At 35.1% G+C, this 24,327-nt stretch overlaps 1 protein-coding gene across 7 annotated transcripts in view; it reads left to right on the top strand.

The window, feature by feature from the left end:
* Myo81F (Myosin 81F) overlaps positions 1–24,327 on the top strand; it is a 1,428,838-nt gene that overhangs the window by 1,153,187 nt on the left and 251,324 nt on the right. For 6 of the 7 annotated variants that reach the window (XR_011419017.1, XM_070216710.1, XM_070216711.1 and 3 more), the window contains one exon: positions 21,856–22,266. The exons of the other annotated variant lie outside the window; for it this stretch is intronic. Coding sequence is in view for 5 of the 6 variants with exons in the window: in XM_070216710.1 (XP_070072811.1) it covers positions 21,856–22,266 (411 nt within the window). In the remaining variant the exon portion in view is untranslated. The remainder of the gene's footprint in view (positions 1–21,855; positions 22,267–24,327) is intronic. 7 annotated transcript variants of the gene reach the window in all.

Here is a 24,327-nt window from a genome sequence, read left to right as displayed (position 1 = left end):
GCTAAAAGTTTTACAAAGCTCTCGAACAACCAATATAATAATTTTGATAAGGATTTAAAAAATTTGAGGGAATATTTTTAATTTAAGTTCGCCTTGAAATGTTACAACCGCTTCAAAATGTGATGGGATGTTTCCAAAGTTAAAAAAAAAATAATGTCTCCAATTCTTATTTTAAAAAAATGAATGCCAGAGATAGGATAATTTTAGGCTTAATTTTATTTCATCGGTCCCTTAAATCAAATCCCGTTGATATTGGCCTTGCTATCTCGTTCTACATTTTCTATTTCAATTTTCTATTTCAATTTTTTGTTTTTTAAAGATGCAATTTTTAAACTATTTAAACCGAGTTATGTTTACTCTTTGTAAAGATGTTAATTCTTGATAATTAATTAGTTACCTTAGAATGTAGCAAAGCAAATTTTATGCACATGGGTAAGTATAAACCAAATATTCTTGGCGAATTTGCTACCAGGGGGTTTTTGGAAGGTATCCACAGTAGAAAACTATTATAAGGGAAACAAATATGCGGAGCAATGTTTTGCTTTATGTATTTGACTAATTTAAGAAAAGACATCAAGAAAGGCAATTCCAAATTACTGCATTTTATCATTGACATTTTGTTTCAGTATTTTTGTTTTCACATTAATTTTTCACCTTGATTAGAATTATATTAATAATAGGGTAGGCAGGTGGGCGGGGAAGCCGTGAATCAAATTGTTTAAACATTTGAATTTGTTTAAACAATATGAGGTACGTGTAATAAAGAGCAAGAGAATCAATTGGTTTGAATATTTAATGTTCTTTTAATATTATCAATGCGATTTGAATTTTAGTTCACAAAAATCGGTTACAAAATGTCTTATGTAAGTATGTCGTGGAAATGTAAATGAAATATTCTTTAAGCAAAAGAATATCAGTATTGTCTTGAATTTGAATTTGATCGAATCTCAATTCCTTAGTCACCCAGCGGGAAAGTGAGAAGTTGGTTTTTGTGTTCTTGAAATCCTGTTCCTTTTTGCAGGCGGCGGTGTGGGGATAGATAATTTCTGAGCGTTAAATGGGGGTGGGTTTCTGAGTAGCATCAATATCAGGCCACTTATGCGCTGTGTGATTTCTGTGGCACTACGATTATAATATTTTTAACAAAAAAAATCACCAACTTATAATATTCAAAAATTCAAAAGACTTGTTCTCACATTTAGTTTTAATTTTTAGTAATTTTAAAAATCGTAGAAAAAATATTAATAATTGTTAATCAAAAAAATTAAACTATATAACTATTATCATAATGTCTATAATGATAACTCTATATTTCAGGGCTGTGAACCCATATTATTTTTGCATGGGTTCGGTTCGGGGTTCAAACCTAATCGACAGATAATATTCCGGTTTGCGAACCGGTTCAATGATGAGCCGGAGCAGGGTTCAGGTTCGAACCAGGGTTCACAAAAATAAATTTTTTTTTAATGATATAATAAAGTTAACATTTATTTCCATGTATTTTCATTGAAATATGTACCATAACATTAGGACTTATAAGTAAAGTTACAAGATTTATGATTTATTAATTTTATTAATTTAGTTATTTTAATGTGGTCATACTGCGAAAAGTTTTGGAAGATGATAGTTATATATTATTAGATTGTTTGAGTTAGATGCAGTCATTGCATAGACAAAATATTTGGGCATTTTTATTTCCCTTAGTAAATAAACTTTACGTTAATATAATCAGAAAACCCCCCACAATGTTGAAAAAAAAAACACGAACACACAAAATAAATTTTTCGTAAACCGAACCAAATTTCAAAAAAAAAAGTTCCGGTTCGGTTCCGGTTCAATTATAAAAAAATTCGGCGCTCCGTTTTACGGTTCGGTTCGTTTTCTAAAAAAAGTTAACCACTCCGGTTCGGAGTGGTTCAGCTCCGGAGTGGTTCACAGCCCTGCTATATTTTTGGATTCGGTACGAATTCCCAAGTTAAACTGCGTTTTCCAAAGAGCTCCCCGACGCAAGGATTCTTAGCAAAAGGACCTCAAAGTTCGAAAAATGCTGAAATTGACCAACTTTGCGGAGCTCTCAGAGGCAAATGGATGCATGGCTTGGTTCGAAGTTAAAGTTTTTTAAAAGATACACCCTTTATCTTTCAAACCCCATACATAAAATAATTTTAGGATTTTTTTAAGGCAGAAATAAATTCCAAAAAACAACTGAAAAACATACAGCTGCGGTCAAAATAGTAGCAGTGTTGCCGACTTGTGTTTTTTAAAGTTTCATGTTGTAATTTTTTCTTATCCAAATAGTCTAATGGTAAAATTATAATCAATACAATATTACCAGGAAAAGATCAATTACAACAACAAACTTTTAAATACGCAGGGCGGCAACCGCAGCTGTATACTTTTATGTTTTTTGACTATGTTTTCTAAAATTTGTTTCTGCCTTAAAAAAAATCTTAAAAATTTTTTAAGTATGGGGTTTAAAAGATAAAGGGTGTATCTTTTAAAAAACTTTAACATCGAATCAAACCATGCATCCATTTGCCTCTGAGAGCTCCGCAAAGTTGGCCAATTTCAGCATTTTTCGAACTTTGAGGTCCTTTTGTTAAGAATCCTTGCGTCGGGGAACTCTTTGGAAAACGCAGTTTAACTTGGGAATTCGTAACGAATCCAAAAATATAGCATCCATCGAGGTAAATTTAAAAAGCACTAAAAATGCTGCACAGTGTAATATTAATTTATTTTACTCCTCATTTTTCAAATAATAATAAGAATGAATGTGGGATTCAACAAAATTATAGAGAAAAGCCATGGTAAGACGATTAAAATATTTGATCACATTTATTAAGGAATTACATTAAATTACAAAGAAAACTATTATTGTTTTTTAAATTTTTAAACATTTTCTGTGAAATAAAATAATTTGATCGTCAGATCGTGGCCTAAGCCATTTTTAAGTGTTGTTAAAATATAAAAATTCGTGTTTGTGGTATTGATAACACGAAAAATGCCTAATATATGTTACGTACGCCCTCTTCTTCATTTTATTTAATGGAGAAAGATGCACGTAGAAAACAACAGCGAATCTCAAGGCAAAGGGAGAGGGGCAATCGACCCGTTGACTCACCGAAACAAGCAAAGGAATGTGCAATTTGACGATCTTTTCGGTCAGAACAACGACCGCGATCGACCTACTGGTAACCATAAACCGGGAGCTGGCAAAGTGCATCGGTCGGGCGTTGACTCCCCTAAGATAAGAAATATCATAGGTGGGAACAGCTAAATAATCCAAGATATGACGGGAGCCAAGTGAAAGCTCGACTCTGGTATAAAAGACCCAAGCCGGATAGAGAAAAGGGCAGAACGTATTCTGTTCTCATACCGACGGTAGCCGCTAGCTTCGAGGGAGGAGGATTTTCCTCACGGGCTTCGGGCATCTGCCCACGGAGTCCAATGCCACCAGGAGACCAAGACCCGTTGTCCTATTCTACTGTCCTTGATAAGGACACGCCTATCGATTAGCAAGGATCTGAAGAGACGGACACCGCTGCCAATATCACCATAAGGACGACATCTGACAAGCGAACAATACTCCGATGTTAATTTCCGCAGCACTCGTAATCTCCGCGCTACTAAATTTGAAGAAGACATAGCAGCGATCCGTTCCGAGGCGCAGTGACCATTGTCCACTTTGGAAAAAGTAGTGTCCAGTACCAAATGCGTTAAAACAGTGAAACCCAAAAAAAACGAGCCAATGAAAAGTAATAGTGCACAAGTGAAAAACCAAGAAATCAGAAGCGTGATCCATCAGTGAGGATAATCACGATAATAACTGAACTAATTGTGAAGCAATTTTAAATGCAAATTAACTGAACCGATTCAAAAGGGCATCGAGTGCACAGTGATGAGTAATTTAAGAACCAATTCTCTCCACCAGCCGTTGAAGTCGACGCATGCAGCTAACATAGTTTATATGTTTGTGTTTAAGTGAAAATAATGTAGTTAAGAACAACAGTGGTTTGGCGCACCTATATATATATATAAATTATAATATCTTCCAAAGCCCAGGATCCGGAGCGTCGAGATCTCATCGCCCAGGACATAAAGGGGTAAGTTTGTCGGAAAACGATTCCTTTATCAACCATACATATATATATCCGTGCCTCCTTTTTGATATTTGGTTATCTAAAGTAAATTCCACAATTTACGCCTCCTCAAGGCGAAGAAAACTTAGGTGCTAATAGTTACACTGTTTTCGTTGTACTTTTTATAATATAAATAAAAATTGACTTTTCAGCGGCGAGTATCAGCCTTGTGTTTGTATGAACAAAAACAAGAGCCTCAGAGCGACGTTTGTAGTCGTGAATAGTCAGCAATTTGCTGACGTGTGCACCCTGTACGGGTGGTAAATTCGATACTCTCCGCTAACAAACTTTGTTGGTCAATTAGAATTAAATCCATATGTATTCTCCATAATAATATTACTCATAAATGGCACCAGCCAATATTTTATTCAATAAAATTATAATGTGAAAACGAACTTAAAATCATGAAGTGCTAAGTTTTCAAAAAGGGGGGTGCTGACGCGATAAGTGGAGTAGGTGAAGAATAATGACATAACTTTTGACGAACAACCTTGACAATAGGGGATCGTATTGCGCGGCCCGCGACGATCCATTTGGCACACGAATGTGTGAAGGGGAGGGATTGTGGCCGAAACATTGCCCGATCGTGTTACGATCAAGCGACAGCTAAGCTTGTGGGGCAATGTAGACTGATGACCGACGGACTTTATGGACGTTTACTATTTTTCAGGCATCTTAATATTTATTCTCGTTATGTTGGAGAGGAGAAAGTCTTACCAAGAACCCACCCCATCCGGCGAGCTTATGCCGGCAAAATTGGTGCCTGAACATCGGATGACTTTCCCTCGGCCCAAGTCCTTCTCGGGACTGGGGCACTAATATGCCCACGTAACATATACCTATAATATACGTAACCTTTAATGATTACGGTCCCTGAAAAGTATTGTTTGAACGAAATATTTATTCGGCGCCAAAGTGTGACCCTACTTTACAACGAAATTTACACCAAATTGATCTGCATTTTGTATGGTATTATCAAGAATATAATGCAGGGTCACATTATTTTTAAATTTGTTGGAAAAAGTGAAAAAAAGTGAAAATAGTTAATTTTAATCTAAAAACCAATAAAAAGGTGAGTGATAAAATAAATTTTGTCTTTTTATAATCTTTATTTCAGCGTTACAAAGGTTAGTATCACAGATATTTTCGCCATTAATAAATATACGCCTCCGGATGCTATCTTCAACACAAATTCTGCATTTCAGTGACACTTGAAATGTTTTTAATACCAGTGGTAAATGGTGTGAGGTGTTCATTAAATGGTTGTATAAATAGTACTTCAGTACTAACTTAGTTGTTTAACTTAATCAAAATATTACATATATTTCAGCCAGGCCGACTGAGACTTCTTGGGACCAGAAGTGTTGACAAAGTGTTTGTCATATTTTATTTTTTCTTCTCATAGTTTTTGATATAGATACCCGACATAAAACAACTGAACAGAGGGTAAATTATCGGCCATGGCAAACCAGGCATAATTTCTGGAGAGATCCTTTAATTTTGTGCGGAGACATAATAATGGTAATTACTCTTAATTATTTTTTGATATTTTCAGAAGACAGACAAGAAATGGATATCTAAGAACTGCATTCGGCCAAGCAAAACGCGGGAATGCTTCAGGCATTAAAAATTTTTAGTTCCAATGCTTCGATTGTAAATATTATTAATAAATAGGGGAGAGTGGGGGAATTTCGTCAGCATTTTTTCAAAGCTATTTTTTGTCCATCTTGAGACACGTTATCATATTTCTATTTTTATTGTTGAATGCGGTTAGCACCAAGCTTTAAAATGTGACATTCCCCTATTTTTTTAATTACCTTGGTGATTTATAAAAAAATAAAATGTAAAACCGATATACTGGGGCGATCTCGCCACACAGGGGGGTAAAATCACCACACCACCGGGGCAATTTCGTCACCTGAAAAATGTAGGGAGTTTAACGCCTGTAAATATGCTACACTGATCAAGCGTACCATTTTTGTTGATGTCCTATATTTGTTGCTGCTGCTGGTAGTCTGTTGGTTAGCCAGCTCGTCAAATATAAAAATATGTATTTAAAATAGGTGCGAATTTACCCTTAGCGTAGGGTGGCGAAATTTCCCCAGACAGTACTTTTTTAGAAATAATTATTTTTCTTCCGAAATTAGGCGCGAAGTTAAAAATCACTGACGCAGAAATGCACATTATAGCACTGTGTATTATATAAAAAATCGTGTATCTTATTCCTTTTGAATTGTGGCATACAGAAAAAATTTCGTCGAGAACTAAATGTAGCTTTTGAACTATTAAAACACATTTAATATTATAGCTTAATTATCTTGGCCTTCTGTGCAAAAAAAACGCATTGGTTGTGTCATGCCGTCTTGAAGGACTAAAACAAAAAAATTATATATTTTTACGACTTATGGATTCCGAGATATTGCAGGTGACGAAATTGCCCCTGTGACGAAATTCCCCCACTCTCCCCTACATAAAAATCAACAAATAACTGTTATTTTTGACTTTTATTATAAAAATCAAATAAATAAAAATCATTACGGATTTGTAAACTACAATGGCTTACAAAAATAATGGTGTATTTCAAAAAATTTTTGGACTCTTCTAAGTGCATGATTTTTTTGGTATGAAAAATTTACAATAACAGTTATTTTCGGTCCCTGCTCATAACTAAGTGTATGAGCATAGCGTTGGAAATCTGTTTGTCATTTCCCAATGACAACAATGACTCATACACGGCTCTTACTGTGTCTATCAAAGAACGTAGTGAGGATGAAGCAGGGCCTTGCATCTGCGGGAGTTCAAACAGCTTCGAAACGATTTCAAAAACAATAAGACAACTATTATCATAAACGTTTTTTAAGGCACATAACGCTTTTGGGTAATTACCTTTGCTTTTTAATAAAGCCTTTGTTTTCGCACAAAGGTTTTCTAATTCAGCTCGAGACACAAGATCTGTATTAATGTCATCCAAATCTTGGTTAATCTTAAAGGCTTTTTCTACATATTGGTTTAGTATTTTCAAACGGCAATCAATTTCAACTGGGTCGACGTACCCTGAGTACTTTTGAACTGTAGTTTTAACGCGTTCTATATCAGCAATAACATTTGTATACTGGCTTAAAGTGGTTTCACCTAGCGATCTGTTTTGACCCTTTCCCTTTGTTCTCGTCATAATTGTACAACTCTGCTCCAAAGGCAACCAACAATTATCCAAACGAAATTAAATGTGTTTAAGAAAGAGAAGTTGATGCAACAAGTGTGGCCGAATGCCAGGAAGCAAAGCACATGCACTATGTAAATATATGTATGTGTGTGAAGACAGGTTAAATTTCGAACAAGAGTGTACAAACGCCCAGCGGGAAAGTGAGGAGTTGGTTTTTTGTGTTCTTGAAATCCTGTTCCTTTTTGCAGGCGGCGGTGTGGGGATAGATAATTTCTGAGCGTTAAATGGGGGTGGGTTTCTGAGTAGCATTAAGATCAGGCCACTTATGCGCTGTGTGATTTCTGTGGCACTACGATTATAATATTTTTTAACCAAAAAATCACCAACTTATAATATTAAAATATCCTATGATTTACACCAAAACTAAAAGACTTGTTCTCACATTTAGTTTTAATTTTTAGTAATTTTAAAATTCGTAGAAAAATATTAATAATTGTTAATCAAAAAAATTAAACTATATAACTATTATCATAATGTCTATAATGATATTATTAATTTATTTTACTCAACATTTTTCAAATAATAATAAGAATGAATGTGGGATTCAACAAAATTATAGAGAAAAGCCACGGTAAGACGATTAAAATATTTGATCACATTTATCAATGAATTACATAAAATTACAAAGAAAACTATTATTGTTTTTTACATTTTTAAACATTTTCTGTGAAATAAAATAATTTGATCGTCAGATCGTGGCCCAAGCCATTTTAAGGTGTTGTTAAAATATAAAAAATCGTGTTGGTGGTATTGATAACACGAAAAAGGCCTAATATACCTATAATATACGTACCCTTTAATGATTACGGTCCCTGAAAAGTATTGTTTAAACGAAATATTTATTCGGCGTCAAAGTGTGACCCAACTTTACAACGAAATTTACACCAAATTTATCTGGTATTTATTTTGGTATTATCAAGAATATAATGCAGGGTCACATAGTTTTTAAATTTGTTGGAAAAAGTGAAAAAAAAAGTGAAAATAGGTAATTTTAATCTAAAAACCAATAAAAAGGTGAGTGATAAAATAAATTTTGTTTTTTATAATCTTTATTTCAGCGTTACAAAGGTTAGTATCACAGATATTTTCGCCATTAATAAATATACGCCTCCGGATGCTATCTTCAACACAAATTCTGCATTTCAGTGACACTTGAAATGTTTTTAATCTTTACCAGTGGTAAATGGTGTGAGGTGTTCATTAAATGGTTGTATAAATAGTACTTCAGTACTAACTTAGTTGTTTAACTTAATCAAAATATTACATTTATTTCAGCCAGGCCGACTGAGACTTCTTGGGACCAGAAGTGTTGCGCCTGCGTTTGTCATATTTTATTTTTTCTTCTCATAGTTTTTGATATAGGTACATAAGATATAGATACATACATATAGATACATACATTGTGCGGAGACCTAATAATGGTAATTACTCTTATTATTATTCCTGGTCTTACATTCATATCTTAATTATTTTTGATATTTTCAGAAGACAGACAAGAAATGGATACCTAAGAACTGGATTCGGCCAAGCAAAACCCGGGAATGCTTCAGGCCTTAAAAATTTTTAGTTCCAATGCTTCGATTGTAAATATTATTAATAAAAACACAAACAAATATTACAAAAGAAATTATTTTTATTGTGGAAAATCAGATACTGCAAAGCAACGCAAAACCAAAACTGCGAGGGTCTGGAAAAACCAAAACTGGGAGGGTGTAGAAAAGCAGATATTGCAAATGGAGGAAAACCATAACTGGGTTCGTGTGGAAAATCTATAATGCGGGAAGTCGAAAAACCAGTGGAATGCACACACACAAACGTACACACGCACGTACACGTAAAATACGCATTTTTTGGATATATTTATTTTGTGCGTGTGTGTGTACATAGCAGAGCAAATCATTGTTTGTTTTCGTTTTATACAAATCCAAAGTTTGTCGATAACTCAACATTTGAAAACTAATAAATAGTTTGCTGATCGGGCTTTTGCATTTTAAAAAACAGAAGCAATTTTAAGGAAAATTTCGACTGTAAAATTCAGCTTAATGGGATTTCTGTAAGGTCTACCGATATTTTAAAATTTAACGTTTACTTAAGGTTTGCGATATAATCGATTTTTTTTGGCTGTGGTATTTTCATTTTCCCCTTGCGCGGTCACACTTAAATTGCGACAGCAGGACATACATATGTACATTAGGGTGGACTTATTTTGTATGAAATTTCTAAGGCCATGCTCTCACCCCTTCATATATAGCCTTTTTGTATCCTTAATCCATTAAAGAAAGAAAAAGTAAAAGATAATTAGTTTTAGGCGCTTTAAAGTTTATTACGCATATTTCAGATTCATCTAGATGCCGTAGACTTAATTTTATACTTTTATACAGTATTTTAAAAAGTATCTTAATCACTTTCCCGAGCTTTTTAACAAGGGATGAAGTCGTTGATAAAATTCGAGTCCCTGGGAGACAATTACAACTTAAAAATAACAATAATAACGAATAATCAAGGACTTTTAGAGTACAACTTATAAATATTACGGTCTCTGAAAAATAAGAGTTTTCTTCTTTGACGAAAATTTTTATTGGCGAACGCAAAAGTGATAGTTAATCTTTAAAATTGTAAATTAGAATCTCTACGTCCAACTGTTAATATTCATGAAATACATTTCTACTTGACTCTTTTATTCGAGCGAAACCAAAAAGTTGACATGTTAAAATCTGACAAGAAATGGAATGGGGTAAATTCCTAGTTTTACACTTAATTTTTAGCGAAACTTAAAGGCCATTGCGCACCGCCTAAACGATGAAATAAAATTTTTCTGTTTTCGCATAAATTTATTGGACACAGAAACCTACCATTAAAAATGCTGATCTCAGTTGACCTTAAAGAAGTCCACCCTAATGTACATACATACATGCGCCAGCAGAACATACATACAGACATATGGGGACGCGTGACGTCACATCAGGTTAGCCAAATTTGAAAATATTGGGGACTTGGTTAAGGATGCTGAATCTTCAAGAAATTTAAATGCAGTTATTTGCGGGTATGCCATAACATGAACATCACATTTTTAAACCATTTTAACAACATTTATAACAGAGAAATGGCAAAAGAAAGAATTAAAAAAAAACAAATCGAATTTTGGGGCACTTTGGGGTCGATTTTTTTTCTACAAAGTACCCCTTACGCGGCTCCTAATTATTTTAGAAATTACTGTGATTTTTCTAGATTTTTAGGTCAATCCGTTCTGGGTGGAATTTGCTACTGACCGTTTTTTAGGGGTCGACCTTTATAGTAGTTTAGATATGTACATACAAAACTACATTGGTAAAACAAGACAGACTAAAAGGACATTAATAGTAATATAGTTATTATTTTTATACAATTCCTATTCTTGGATTAGTTAAATTACCACAAATATGACTTGCACGTATGTATATAGAACGGAGTGGTCCAAGGAAGCATAAGGTTGCATTCGTGTGTTACACACATACATCTTAAGTAAGCGATTTAGATTACTAGAATTTAATGAACACTTTTAGGGCTGGTTTCTCGAGTCCCTGTCAAAGTCCCTGATAGCTATCTGTTCGAAAAACTTAAATACCAGATAAACTGTTCGTAAAAGCAAATCGGCTTTCTCGACTGCTTTAATTTATCTGAACGAGAAACAATTACAGAGTGCTGTTAACGCACTGAAAAGTACAAAAAATGGCATGCTTCGATTATTTCATCAGCTGTTTGGGTATAATTCAAAGGAAAAGTCAACTGTGATTTCGTTTCTTCTTCATAGTTGGCTTTGGGAAATCAGCTGTCATTCTATCGAGTCGAAAACGCTTAACAGGGACTCCGAGTCCCTGTCAAAGTTAGCTCTCACATTTATGCTCGAGAAAGCCAAAATGCCTTAGCAGGGACTTTATCTGTTCGAGAAATGTTAGCCGGCACTCGAGAAACCGGCCCTTAATCATTTAAAGTAGGCGAAAAGGACAATAAATTAGAAATGAATAAGATCGATGTATTTAACGATCCGCCCATTCACTTACACATCATATCGGATGGAACCCCATTTGTTCGAATAAAATTGTTTTAGAATAAGTAAATATATCTATTAATAAATACTGAAATAAAAAATTTGATCGACTAATATTAACAAAATGCAAAAAAAATCCATTGGTTTTGATTTTTTGGGTGCGGAATGAAAATTTATTAGCGGTCATATTGATACCAAAAGTGTATTGAATTACTGCGAAAAAGTGTCAATTTGGCCTATTAATAGGGGAGTGTAGGGTAATTTGACGAGTATGGTAATGTGACGAACTCGTCGAATCTCATATATGACGTCACGACAAAAATTCCAAATAAATGTAGTCGTCTCCCCTTATCGTGTCGACAATGTATTTACAGTAATATTAATAAGAAGTCCCGTAATTTGTTCGTGAGGTAATTTTCGCTAAAAATGTGGTGCGCAAACTAGCCATCCTATTCAATTTACTTGTGTTTCAGCAGTGCCAGCGCAAAGATGAGTGGAAAATAAAATCAGGCAAATATATGCACGTATACATGAGATCTTTATCAACAGTTTTTGGTACCTCGCATTTATTTCTTTTGCGCCGATTGAGAGTGACACCGTTTTTGCTCCAAGTCTACCTTGTAGGGTATCGTGACGAACTTTTTGTAGGGTATTGTGACGAACTTTTTTAATTCAAGATTTGTAATTGTTATCGTTGAATATTTGTAAAAAAATATAATAATACCAGATAACATTTACTGCTGCAGTTTTACTGATGTTTTTAATAGTGACGTCAGTTTAATTTAATTAAAAAAAAAAATATTTTAAAATTTAAAAAATTGCACTTTGACTATTTTTTGTTTTTTGTAAGTTTTGCTATTATCTTATTACTTCTTTCATTTCCGTATCGAAAATAACTTTTCCGTAAATTATATATAAAACAAGAAAGGAAGCTAGCTTCGGCCAGCCGAAGCTTAAATACCCTTGCAGATCATTCCTATTAATTAACAAATCGCAAAAATGTTCAATTAATTTCATTAATCTCATTAATTTTCCGATCGTTCCTATGGCAGCTATATGATATAGTCGTCCGATTTTGATCAAATTAAAATTGAAATTCGGAAATATTTAAAAAGAGTCATATCCTAGAGTAGAAGATAATACAATAAAAACCAAAGAAGTTAGAATTTATTTCCTATCACTTTTCCATTAATTTTACGATTGTTCCTATGGCAGCTATATGATACATTCGTCCGATTTTTTAAATATTTAATTCGAAATTCAGAAATATTTAAAAAATAACATCCCCAAAAGTAGAAGGTAATATTTCAAAAAACACCGAAGCTAGAATTTTTTTAACGTTTTCTTTTCCGATCTTTCCTATGGGAGCTATAAGATATAGTTGTCCGATCCGGTCGGTTCCGACATATATACTACCTGCAATAGAAAGAAGACTTTTGGGAAAGTTTCATCCCGATAGCTCAAAAACTGAGAGACTAGTTTGCGTAGAAACAGACAGACGGACAGACGGACAGACGGACAGACGGACAGACGGTCAGACGGACAGACGGACATGGCTAGATCGACTCGTCTAGTGATGCTGATCAAGAATATATATACTTTATGGGGTCGGAAACGTCTCCTTCACTGCGTTGCAAACTTCTGACTGAAATCATAATACCCTCTGCAAGGGTATAAAAATGAATTTTTTTGTTTGTGAAAAGGATGATTTACCCCAAACGCTGTGGGATTTGGCTACGTTGAAATTTCGAATACAAATTTTTCAGAAATATGCTCAGTAAATGTAAGTAACTTTCTGCTTTTACACTTTTAAAAAATATTGATTTTTGGAGAAGTTACATTAAAGAACAAATCGTTCGTCACATTACCCTACAACTTTCGAAAGTGCAAAAAGAAGGGTTCACGCCAAACGCTGTGGGATTTGGCTGCATTGGAATTTCTAATCCGAATTTTACAGGGATATGCTCAGTAGATGTAAGCAACTTTCTGCGTTTGCACTTTTGAAAAATATTGATTTTTAGAAAAGTTATATTCAAAAAACAAATCGTTCGTCACCCTACACAAGAACAAATTAAACCAATCCGAGCAAGCGATAAGGTTATTGATAAGTGCAAAGTTTGCTCTACGAAAGCAGGGGATGCATTTAGCTGACTTTTCAGAGAGACTAGTTTGCGTAGAAACAGACAGGCGGATAGACGGTCAGACGGTCAGACGGACAAACGGACATGGCTAGATCGATTCGTCTAGTGATGCTGATCAAGAATATATATACTTTATGGGGTCGGAAGACGTACACCTAGCGCGTTAAAAATCGAAAAATTAGGCAAATTTGTTTTTTAACGCGCTAGGTGCACTAGGTGCTAAGTGCGCAAGAGTCATTTGTTAATTTAGTTCCTTGGGTTCATAGCTACATAAGACTTGAAGACTGAAGACTTGATAGTGAAATTTTAATCGGTTCACAAGATATGGCCGTTACAAATAAATTTTGTGTGTAAAACTTTAACTCGCTCTAAAAAATAAACGCGAGCTAAGCCAGAGAAACCCATTTTCTCAAGCCCTAAGCTGAAAGTAGCTAGAAGAACCGGGATTTTTTTATTAGTTTTGTATAAAATAGTAAATTAGTTCACAGACGCAAACATATACAATTCCCATAATCAGTGTGTTTGGTATCCGAGGGAATCCCATTGTTTTATTGCATTTCAAAATATTGTGACCCCTCGATATCTTCCAAGAATAACTCGGAGAAAGTGCACGTGCACCCACGAACTCGAGTATCATCCCCTACCCACAAGTCCTAGTGTGTGTGTTTGCTTGTGCGTGGCTGCTTGTGCGAAAGGTGTGAAATTTAAATTTTACCCGGGTTAGGCTGGCTTAGAACAGGCGGTCGCCACTTGCTCACCGTTAGAGACTGAGTTAATTGTTGACTCGGGCTCCCAGCCAGATTGACTCTCAGCCCGGGGTGAGATGAACTTTGGGGGATAGGGAAGAGTTAGGTTTTTGTGTGGGGATGGGGGTTTGTGTTAGCTCTTTGTCAAAGGCGGCAGCACAAGCGCGACGTCGGAACTGATTTGGCGCAGATACCCGCTGACTATCCGGGGCTAATTCTTCGCACTTCATGTTGGGACTTAGCGGTAGCCGGGTCGTGCCAACTTTCACGCTTATTCGTAGCTGCCCTGGAGAACCAGGACGCTCGCTATCCGCAAGCCGTTTGCCATCTTTTGTTGGTTGACGCAATCATTTTCATCTTTCGTTTGCTCACAACGTGGATTAAGTCCTGCGTTAGACGATCACGCCGTCCATTCAACCGATTAAATTTTTGTATCACAAGAGCTTTTTGTCCTGTGACTACGTAACCAAGCCTTGTGCATTGTCCAAGAGGTAGGAAAATCCGGACATTAAGCCGGGGTATAGTTCAGCTTTCAATTTGATCAAAAGTCAGGATGTGCCAACGGCAGTCCCTTGGGTATTTTATCATCATTTCAAATCGGTTTTGACGGCTGATTTGGCATGAGAGTTTCTAAGAGAGTTTCGAAGTCAAATGAGCCTGTCATAAGCTTTAACAGTACCCTTGTTTTTATACCCGTTACTCGTAGAGTAAAAGGGTACATTAGATTCGTGCAAAAGTATGTAACAGCTAGAAGGAAGCGTTTCCGACCCCATAAGGTATATATATTCTTGATCAGGGGCACTAGCCAAGTCGATCTAGCCATGTCCGTCTGTCCGTCTGTTCGTCTGTATGAACGCTGAGATCTCGGAAACTACAAAAGCTAGAAGGTTGAGATTTCCACACATATTCTTTGGCTTCCTACGCAGCGCAAGTTTATTTTAGCCGAGCGCCACGCCCCCTCTATCGCCCACAATCGCCCACTAACTATTTTAAAATGGGTCCTGCGCCCACATCTTTAAAGATTTCCGAGAAGTATAAATGCAATTTTGTTGTGTATATTTATACCTATCGAAATGTAGAAGACATTTTTCAAATCGGACCATTCCGCTATGGGAAAAAAGTCTATTTTTTGGCATAAACTCTACTTTTAGAGATACAATTTAGAAATTTTTTATATATACTATTAAGATAAAGCTGTAATTTCGGTTTTTGTTGCTTTTAGAATCGGACCATTGCTTTCATCCACCACCCACGCCGCATATTCAAATTAATTGGCAGGGATTTAAAAAAATTTGTATTTGTATTGGTAAGACGGTAAAATAATTTCGGATTACGTTAATCACTATGGACGGCAGTCCATGTAGTGACGAAGCGCACCGATCGTAATGAGTAATACACCAATCGAAAGGTATTGCAAAAACTTAAAGGATTGCATACCAAGACTTTAAGAAAATCAATTGGCTTGGGGGAGAGAGCGGTGAAAGTGAAAAAGTGAAAATTTCGAAATTTGGAGCTGTTGGGGCCGGTGGGGATAAATGCCCCCTCGCAATGTTTTAGTTGTATTCCTTTTGAAAATACCCGTCGAATGAGGGGTCATTTGTCGAAATCCGACGCTCCGTTCAAAAGTTATAGCCAAAATAAGATTTTCTTCTTCTTCCCAAAATGAAATTTTAATTCTGTTTGTCAGTTTGTCCACTTGTCCACTTGTCCACTTGTCCACTTGTCCACTTGTCCACTTGTCCACTTGTCCAAAATATGTTTTTTAAGTTCTGAAAATTTGATATGACGTTCATCACATCGATATAAAAAACTTTTGTTCTACCACTTTTGGAAAAACCCGCCAGTTTAGCGGGAAAACAGCTATAAATAGCTAAAAATCGGAAAGCCGTAACTTCTATACTACTAAAGCTACAGACTTGTGCTGCATCTCGTTTGAAAGGTATTTATAAATGCTATAAACGCCTTGTAAATGCAATTTGTGTAAATGAATTAGTTAAAAAGATATGAACAAAAGAAAATTTGTTTAAACTTTTTTTTTAGCTTTTTTTTAATTTTCTCAAAAACGGCTCTAACGATTTTTCTTACAACTTTAAACTGTATAGCCCTTGAGATTCCTTAAATTTTGGTATATAACACATTACTGTAAAAAGTCACGTTTAAAAGTTATTTTTATACGAAAATAGACACTTTTGCCAGCTCGAACAATTAACGCTCCCTGAGTATTGAATTTTGTGGGAGGGTATCCGAACTGTATTTTAGGGTCATGGAATCAGTAAATTTGCACTTAAGAGTTCCATATAGGAATCTTTTGTTCTACGACTTTTGGAAAAAGCCGCTACTTTAGCGGGAAAAAAGCTAAAAATGGCTAAATTTCGTTAGTTTTTAAGTTCTACACTATTAAAGGTACAGACATGTGCTATACCTCGTTTAAAAGGTATTTTGAAATACTTCAACGCCTTTTTAACTTAATTCGTTAAAATACAATTGTTTAAAAATTATGATTGACCAATTTAAATTTAAATGTTTACATTAGCACCTATGAGAGCAAAAGTAAACAAACAAAAACTTCTGATATCAAATAAAAACACCTCTAAACGAGGTAAAAAACTAGTGACGATCGCACCTTCAACGTACAAAAGTTCTGATATCAACTTTTGTGACGAAAAATGATTTTAGATGCGACTAAATAAGTGCGTTACCTAAAATTTATTCATTCGGCACGCTACAACAAAAAACTTTCGTGTAGATATTAAATATTTGCTAAAGCGGGCCGAATGAATACATTTTAGGTCACGTACTTATTTAGTCGCATCTAAAATCATTTTTCGTCACAAAAGTTGATATCAGAACTTTTGTACGTTGAAGGTGCGATCGTCACTAGATTTTTACCCCGTTTAGAGGTGTTTTTATTTGATTTTTAAAATTTGTCAAAAAAAAAAATTGCTGACATGTACAAAAAAAGTGAAATATTATCTAATAGCAGATGCCAATTTTAGCTTTAATTGGGGTCCAGCTTCTTTATATTTGAGCCCTTTGCAGCCAGGATTTTCACTTGACTTGTCCCTTTCCATAAATTCAATTTTTAAGATTAATGAAAGCCACTTAGATTGTTTTTTTATTTAAAAAATATTTTTTTTTTTATGTTTATAAGTTGCTGTATTTAAGTCATTTTTTTGAAGAAACGTGCAAAAAGTGGCAAAAATTATTAGTTTTACGATATTAAGGATACATTTGGTAATAACTTTGCATTTTTACCTTTTTGCAACTTTGTGCCATTTATAAGTTGTACACCACGGAACACAACCAAACTTGTTAGTTATACCCGTTACTCGTAGAGTAAAAGGGTATATTAGATTCGTGCAAACGTATGTAACAGCTAGAAGGAAGCGTTTCCGACCCCATAAAGTATATATATTCTTGATCAGGGGCACTAGGCGAGTCGATCTAGCCATGTCCGTCTGTCCGTCTGTCCGTCTGTCTGTCTGTATGAACGCTGAGATCTCGGAAACTACAAAAGCTAGAAGGTTGAGATTTCCCACACATATTCTTTGGCTTCCTACGCAGCGCAAGTTTATTTTAGCCGAGCGCCACGCCCCCTCTAACGCCCACAATCGCCCACTAACGATTTTAAAATGGGTCCTGCGCCCACATCTTTAAAGATTTCCGAGAAGTATAAATGCAATTTGGTTGTGTATATTTATACCTATCGAAATGTAGAAGACATTTTTCAAATCGGACCATTCATTAAAAAGTTATACGCAATCAAAAATTATATATCTATCTCCCTCGCACTCCCTTTAGCTGAGTTACGATTATTAGTCGGGACACCAACCCGAGTACAGCGTTCGCACTCCCTTAAGCTGAGTGACGGGTATTAGATAGTCGGGACACCAACCCGACTATAGCGTTCTCTCTTGTTTTAAGCTAAAAAGATGCACATTTAAAACAGTTCACAGTTGGACAACAAGCCATAATAATCAAAACATGTAATCTAAGATACATTTACATATTTAGCTATTTTATTTACAAAATAAGCACTGAAAGTTTGCAAAAATTTTTCACTAATTTACGCACACAACAAAGTCAAACGAAGAGCTGACTTTGTTTGCTTATCAACACTATAGTGTTGTTCTTGGCTAATTAGGGTATGTAAATTCACAAAATATATTTAATTTTTAAAAATAATTTGTAAAATTATTTGATTTTATGCCAAAAAAATTGACTTTTTTCCCATAGTGCATTCCATAAAAAGTTATATATGATGGACGTTGATGCACTACGAGCAGTACAAACAAGTGGCCCAACGATACCAAGCACGTGCTTGTTACGCGCGGGACCCTTTATCAATTAGGGCAAAAATGCGAGTTCGCGAGGAAAATACATGAAACAAATACTACATATATTACAACTAAGATTGAAGCAAATGAAATAAAATTTTAGTTTTTAATACGGGGATAGATGTTGAAGTGCAAATTAAATGATAAAGATTGTTATAATTTGAACATAGAACGCGAAAGGGCTCATGCAGAGTAAAATTTGATGTACATCATTTAACCCTCTGAGTCCTACCATTCAAGTAACTTGAAATCCAAGTTAATAGATTACATGGAAACCCAAGCTGATCTAATTTGAATAAAAGGAGAGAGTGGTTAACAGAGTCAAAGGCCTTACTAAAATCTGTATATATAACGTCAGTCTGCATGTTATTCTTATATCCATTTATTACAATAGATGACAATTCAAGAAGGTTGGTGGTGGTCGATCTTCGCTTAACAAAACCATGCTGACACGGTGATATTAGCGAGGAAAATAAATGCTGCAAATGAGAAGTAATAATACATTCAAATGCTTTAGGAATTGCCGACAATTTAGAAATGCCTCTATAATTCTGGGCATCCGCCTTCACACCCTTTTTGTGGAGTGGAATAATGAAAGAGTCCTTCCAGATAGTTGGAAAAACTGATGATGAAATAGACAAATGAAAAAGTTTAAGAATCGGTTTACAAATGGTTGAAGCACAAAACTTAGGCACACTCCCAGGGAGTCCATCAGGACCGGGAGAATACGTTGGCGTTGTTGTTGCTAAATCCTTCAAAAGAGAACTTTCGGTAATTACAGGGGTAAAAATACAATTAGCCCTATTTAAGGGGTTAGGGTAGATAGGGTTTGACCAAGCAGCCAAACTATAAGTAGTTTGGAAAAACTCGGCAAATCCGCAATTTCAGAATCCGACGATGCCTCTTTTGAGTTTAAACGTACCGATGAAGGCAATGCCGAAGACTTACGCTTGGCATTAACGAAGTTATAAAACTGCTTCGGATCATTTGAAAACTCGAATTTACATCGTTTTTAATACATGGAATAGCAATGACTGTTAAGAACATTAAAATCTGAACGAGCCACAACAAAATCAAAATCGCAAAATCAGATGGCTTTCCCGTTTTTTTATACTTTTTATAAGTGTTGGATTTAAGATTTTTAAGTCTTTGAAGCACATTGTTAAACCAAGGAGGCCTGTTTAGCTTCGGAGGAAGACTGTCAGGCACGCATTGGTCAAAAAAAGTGTTTAAAACGCTATAGAAAAGTTCAATTGCACTGGCAATATCCATGCAATTGTACAAATCAGTCCAATTATATTGCGAAATCATGAAGTTTAGTTTATTATAGTCACATTTACGATAGCATCTCCTTTTAGTTTGATGAACTAAATGAGAAAGGGTATCAGTACAGGGGAGGCCAATTGTCAATTCCAAAGTTGGATGATATCGGTCTTCAGGTACAACAAGTGCGTCAATTCTAGCTACACTGACTTCATGCGGATCTAAAACAAAGACTAGATCTAATTGTCTATTTAATGAATTTCGTATAAAGCTTACTTGCTGTAACGATAATTCTAAAAGGCCATCCACAAAATCATGGGCGGATAAAGGAGTAGCGACAAGTGAGTTAGTGGGAAGAGACCAAGAGATATTAGGGAGATTAAAGTCACCCAAAACAATCAAAAGGTCTCTGTTGGAAAGAAAGGATAGAACCGATTTTATAGCAGACAGATGGTGCTCATAAATTATTAAATCAGAGCCAGGAGGAATATAAGAGCGGGTTACAAAAATAGATAAGGATTGAATGGAAACTTTGACACTAACAAATTCAATATCGTTAGGGATATGAATGTTAAGTCTCTTCGACTTTCCCCCCTACGCGGGGAGCGATCGGTCCTGTAGGTGTTAAAGTTCATTGACAAAACTTCAGAGTCAGATATCTCTGGTTTCAGCCAAGTTTCCGTAAAAGCCAAAATATCTTCAGTAAATGCAGAGGAGTCAGCATAAAGCTTTGGTAGCTTCATATTTAGTTCTCTAACATTTTGATAAGCCAAAAATAAACCTGTTAGTTTTTTGGCACAGTGGAAGGCCTATTATTAGGCACACTGGAAAGCCGATTGTTAGGCCCAGTGGGAGGCCTGTTATTTGTTTTCGGTTTATTGGGAACAAATTCTTTTATTACCAAATCATCATTAATCCAAAAGCTTTCAGAAAGTAGTACATTAAACACATCAGGCGGAGCAAATATTTTAAAAGAAGATATCCTACGGGCGTACGAAAATCGAAATTGTTCAACTTCAATGTCCTCGAATGAGAGAGCGAAATTACAGTTATAATAGAGCGGAAAAGAGAGTGAGAGAAAGAGAGAGAATACAAGAGCAAATTTAGAGAGTGCAAAATAACACCAACAAAGCCAAGATATTAAACAAATCTAATAGAAATTGTTAAAATAACTAAAACCACATACCGGTTAAACAGGGAGACCTATTTAAAACACTAACGCGATTGTTAGGCAAACTTTGTTAGTAAGCTAAACACAAAACACTTGCGAAAAAATCACAAAAATAAATAAAAAACTCAGAGCACAGGTAAACACAACCGTTCACAAGCGACGCTAAATCGATACGCAATCAAAATTTATGTATCTATCTCTCTCGCACTCCCTTTAGCTGAGTTACGATTATTAGTCGGGACACCAACCCGAGTACAGCGTTCGCACTCCCTTTAGCTATTAGATAGTCGGGACACCAACCCGACTATAGCGTTCTCTCTTTTTTTAATTACTCTCCCTCCAATTCCTTATATATCCATCGTTGATGACGATTCCTTAAGTGAGAGTTGACCTGCAATCCTGCAAGGGATATTTGTAGAGGACAGGTGGGCCTCTGCAGCTCTACCTTAGCCGTCGCCAGCAGAATATGACGCCTGTGGTGGTTATTGTGCTGGACGCTGTATTATTTGCCAGTTCTTTATGTAGCATTGAATCAAGCCGGTGTTGGGAGACTCGACAGTTGGTCAATGGTTTACAGAACTCGACATGTTGCTCAATATCCAAGTGAATGCACAAAATTTATCAAACTTGACTATGACTTAACTATGAAAAAATAAGATGAAAAAAATTAATAATAATAACCGCAAATATGCGTGCAATCTCAGAATCAGTCGTTCGTCGGAATTTATTTTTAATGATCTTATAACCTATAGCTTTTTGAATTTAAAAACTTGATTTATTAAATGTTTTAAATTTGTTTGTCTTTTAGCTAAATTCTGGAGGGGTTTTACTTCAGCAGCAGTATATGTTTCTATTTAAGAAACATTTGTTTTTCGACAACTATATTAATTTGGATGATACCGTTGAAAAGGAGCTATTGTACCATCAACTTCTGCATAGCTTAAGAAGTGAAAGATATCCAATAACTGAAATGGAAGCCATTATGTTAACTGCTCTTCAGAGTCAACTTGAGCTTGGCGATTGCAGTAAAATCTGGACTGATTATAGGCTTATCGCAAGCCATTGCTTACCGCCAAGATTTGTACCAAATATTCCGCATGAAGCTGTCTCAATGCACCATCAAAGTCTTCGAGGAATGTCACCAGCAGAAGCTAAAAAATCCTTTCTCAATTTAATACAAAGTTGGCCACTTCATCGAGCCACTATTTTTGATGTTATGGTAAGATATAAAAAATATAAGTTAATTTGAACGAAATCGTTCATAAATATAGTTTCGTAATACCAAGTTCTTTGGATTGCGATAAAAATCGTTATCTGTCACGCGCAGCCGATGTAAACTAGGGTGTCCGATCCCGCAGTTAAGATTAACTCAATCGAAAATTTGTATACCCTTGCAAAGAGTATAATTATAATTATAATAGGGGAGAGGTCTGTAGGTTGAGACAGTCTGTAAGTTGAGACACTCAATTTTCTCAAAACTTTTCCACTAAAAAAATTTTTTTTATTTTTTTGTTTGTAGTCCCTTTTAGTGACAAAACTTTTGGGGAAAACATTATAAGCCACGCTCTAGCCAGATTTAAGCTGTGAGAGTCGTGTACCATTTTGCACCAAAAAAGTTTTTGTCTACTTTTTTTAAAAATCTATTAAAAATTAATAACGTCCTTAAATTAACTTGGTAAGAGATTTAAAACATTAGTATATTAATTTTTACTTAATTAAAAAAAGAATCAGCTTAATGTGACAGTCAGAACAAAAGTTATTAATTTTTTCCCAAAACATCCCATTTTGTGTAAGTTGAGACACTTTGAGCGTGTAAGTTGAGACACCCGTTTTTCATACAAAAAGGCCTGAGGCCAACAGAGGTCGCTTTCTGCCTAGTACATTTCTTTGATATTAGGGGAAAATTGAATGTTCAAAGAGCCTTTTGATTTTGATTGTTATTTGGTCTAAGTTCTTAAAAAATGGATAGGAAATGATTTAGGACGAGCTAAAATTGATTAAATTAACATAAATAAATAGTTCCTTATAGTTTGGAGTACTTTTTGTGTGAGTATTATTGACTTTAAAAAGTGTCTCAACCTACAGACCTCTTTTTCAAATTGTCATTTTTTGGCACTTTTCAAAAAAAATTAATTTTTAGTTTTCCCAAGGGAAAAACAATTTTTTTTTGCTTTATTTTACAGCTAAAAGACTAAGCTTTCGATCGGTACCAAACACGTGAAGTTTCAAAAGCGAATGTCCAAATGGGAGACTAAAAACAAAAGGTGTCTCAACCTACAGACTAGAGGCCTGCATGAATGTATTTATTTCAAAACTTACAGTACTGTACAGCTGTACACGGTACTCACATTTAGTGTACTCATACAATATTGTAGAGAGTACCCACTCTACCGATAGTAACTGAGTACACTATTTTAGAGTAAACACTTTTTTAATACTATGTGTTATGCTTCTCAATCTGAACAATATTATGAGTGTCGTCTCAATTACTATTGTACAGTACTGTACTCTGAGTAAAAAAAAAAGTGCAATTTTGTATTGCAATAGCCCATTAGAAGACGAAGACTCCATAACTCAATCTAATCCACAAATCGATCCTGTTTTTAAAGACTACACTCAACCAATCCTTAGCAATAGCCTTCATAATACAATTAATGATGAAATCGAAACATATAAACACGTTAAAATCTCGTACAGTGACGACTTTAATGTCCTGCAATGGTGATTTATCACTCCGCTCCGTCGGAGAGGGCGTTTTCAATTGCAAAAAATCAGATTTCCGCAAAGCGTTCCAAAATTGCTTCGACTGGTCAACAAAATAATGTATTTAAACTCCAACATAGACAGCATTAATGAAAATGTCTTAAATAGCGATTAATGTATTAATAAATCCGTCAATATTTTATGACTAACGACACTTTGTCTCTTTCATTAGGTTTTAAGTGATTCTGCTAGTGGATAGATTACAATATTACAAAGAAATAAGCAAGCTTTAACATTTTATAAATTCAGTAGGCCTTGTAATTTTGGGGAAACTTCATTCACTGTACAATGAGTTATTGTACACCAAAAACACTGTATTCACAATATACTGTACTGTGTCTGGAAAAGTGAGTACAGTATTTGGCAATACAGTCACAAGTACTGCATTCACTCATATTTAAAGTAATGAATACAGAAAAACTTATACAAGTTTTAAGAATGAGTGATTCATTTGTCAGTTTGAATGCATTCATGCAGACCTCTACTACAGACCTCTCCCCTATAATTAAAAATAATT

Source organism: Drosophila takahashii, chromosome 3R (assembly GCF_030179915.1).
Source record: "Drosophila takahashii strain IR98-3 E-12201 chromosome 3R, DtakHiC1v2, whole genome shotgun sequence".
Lineage (NCBI taxonomy): Eukaryota > Metazoa > Arthropoda > Insecta > Diptera > Drosophilidae > Drosophila > Drosophila takahashii.
This window is presented reverse-complemented; position numbering and strand designations above follow the sequence as displayed.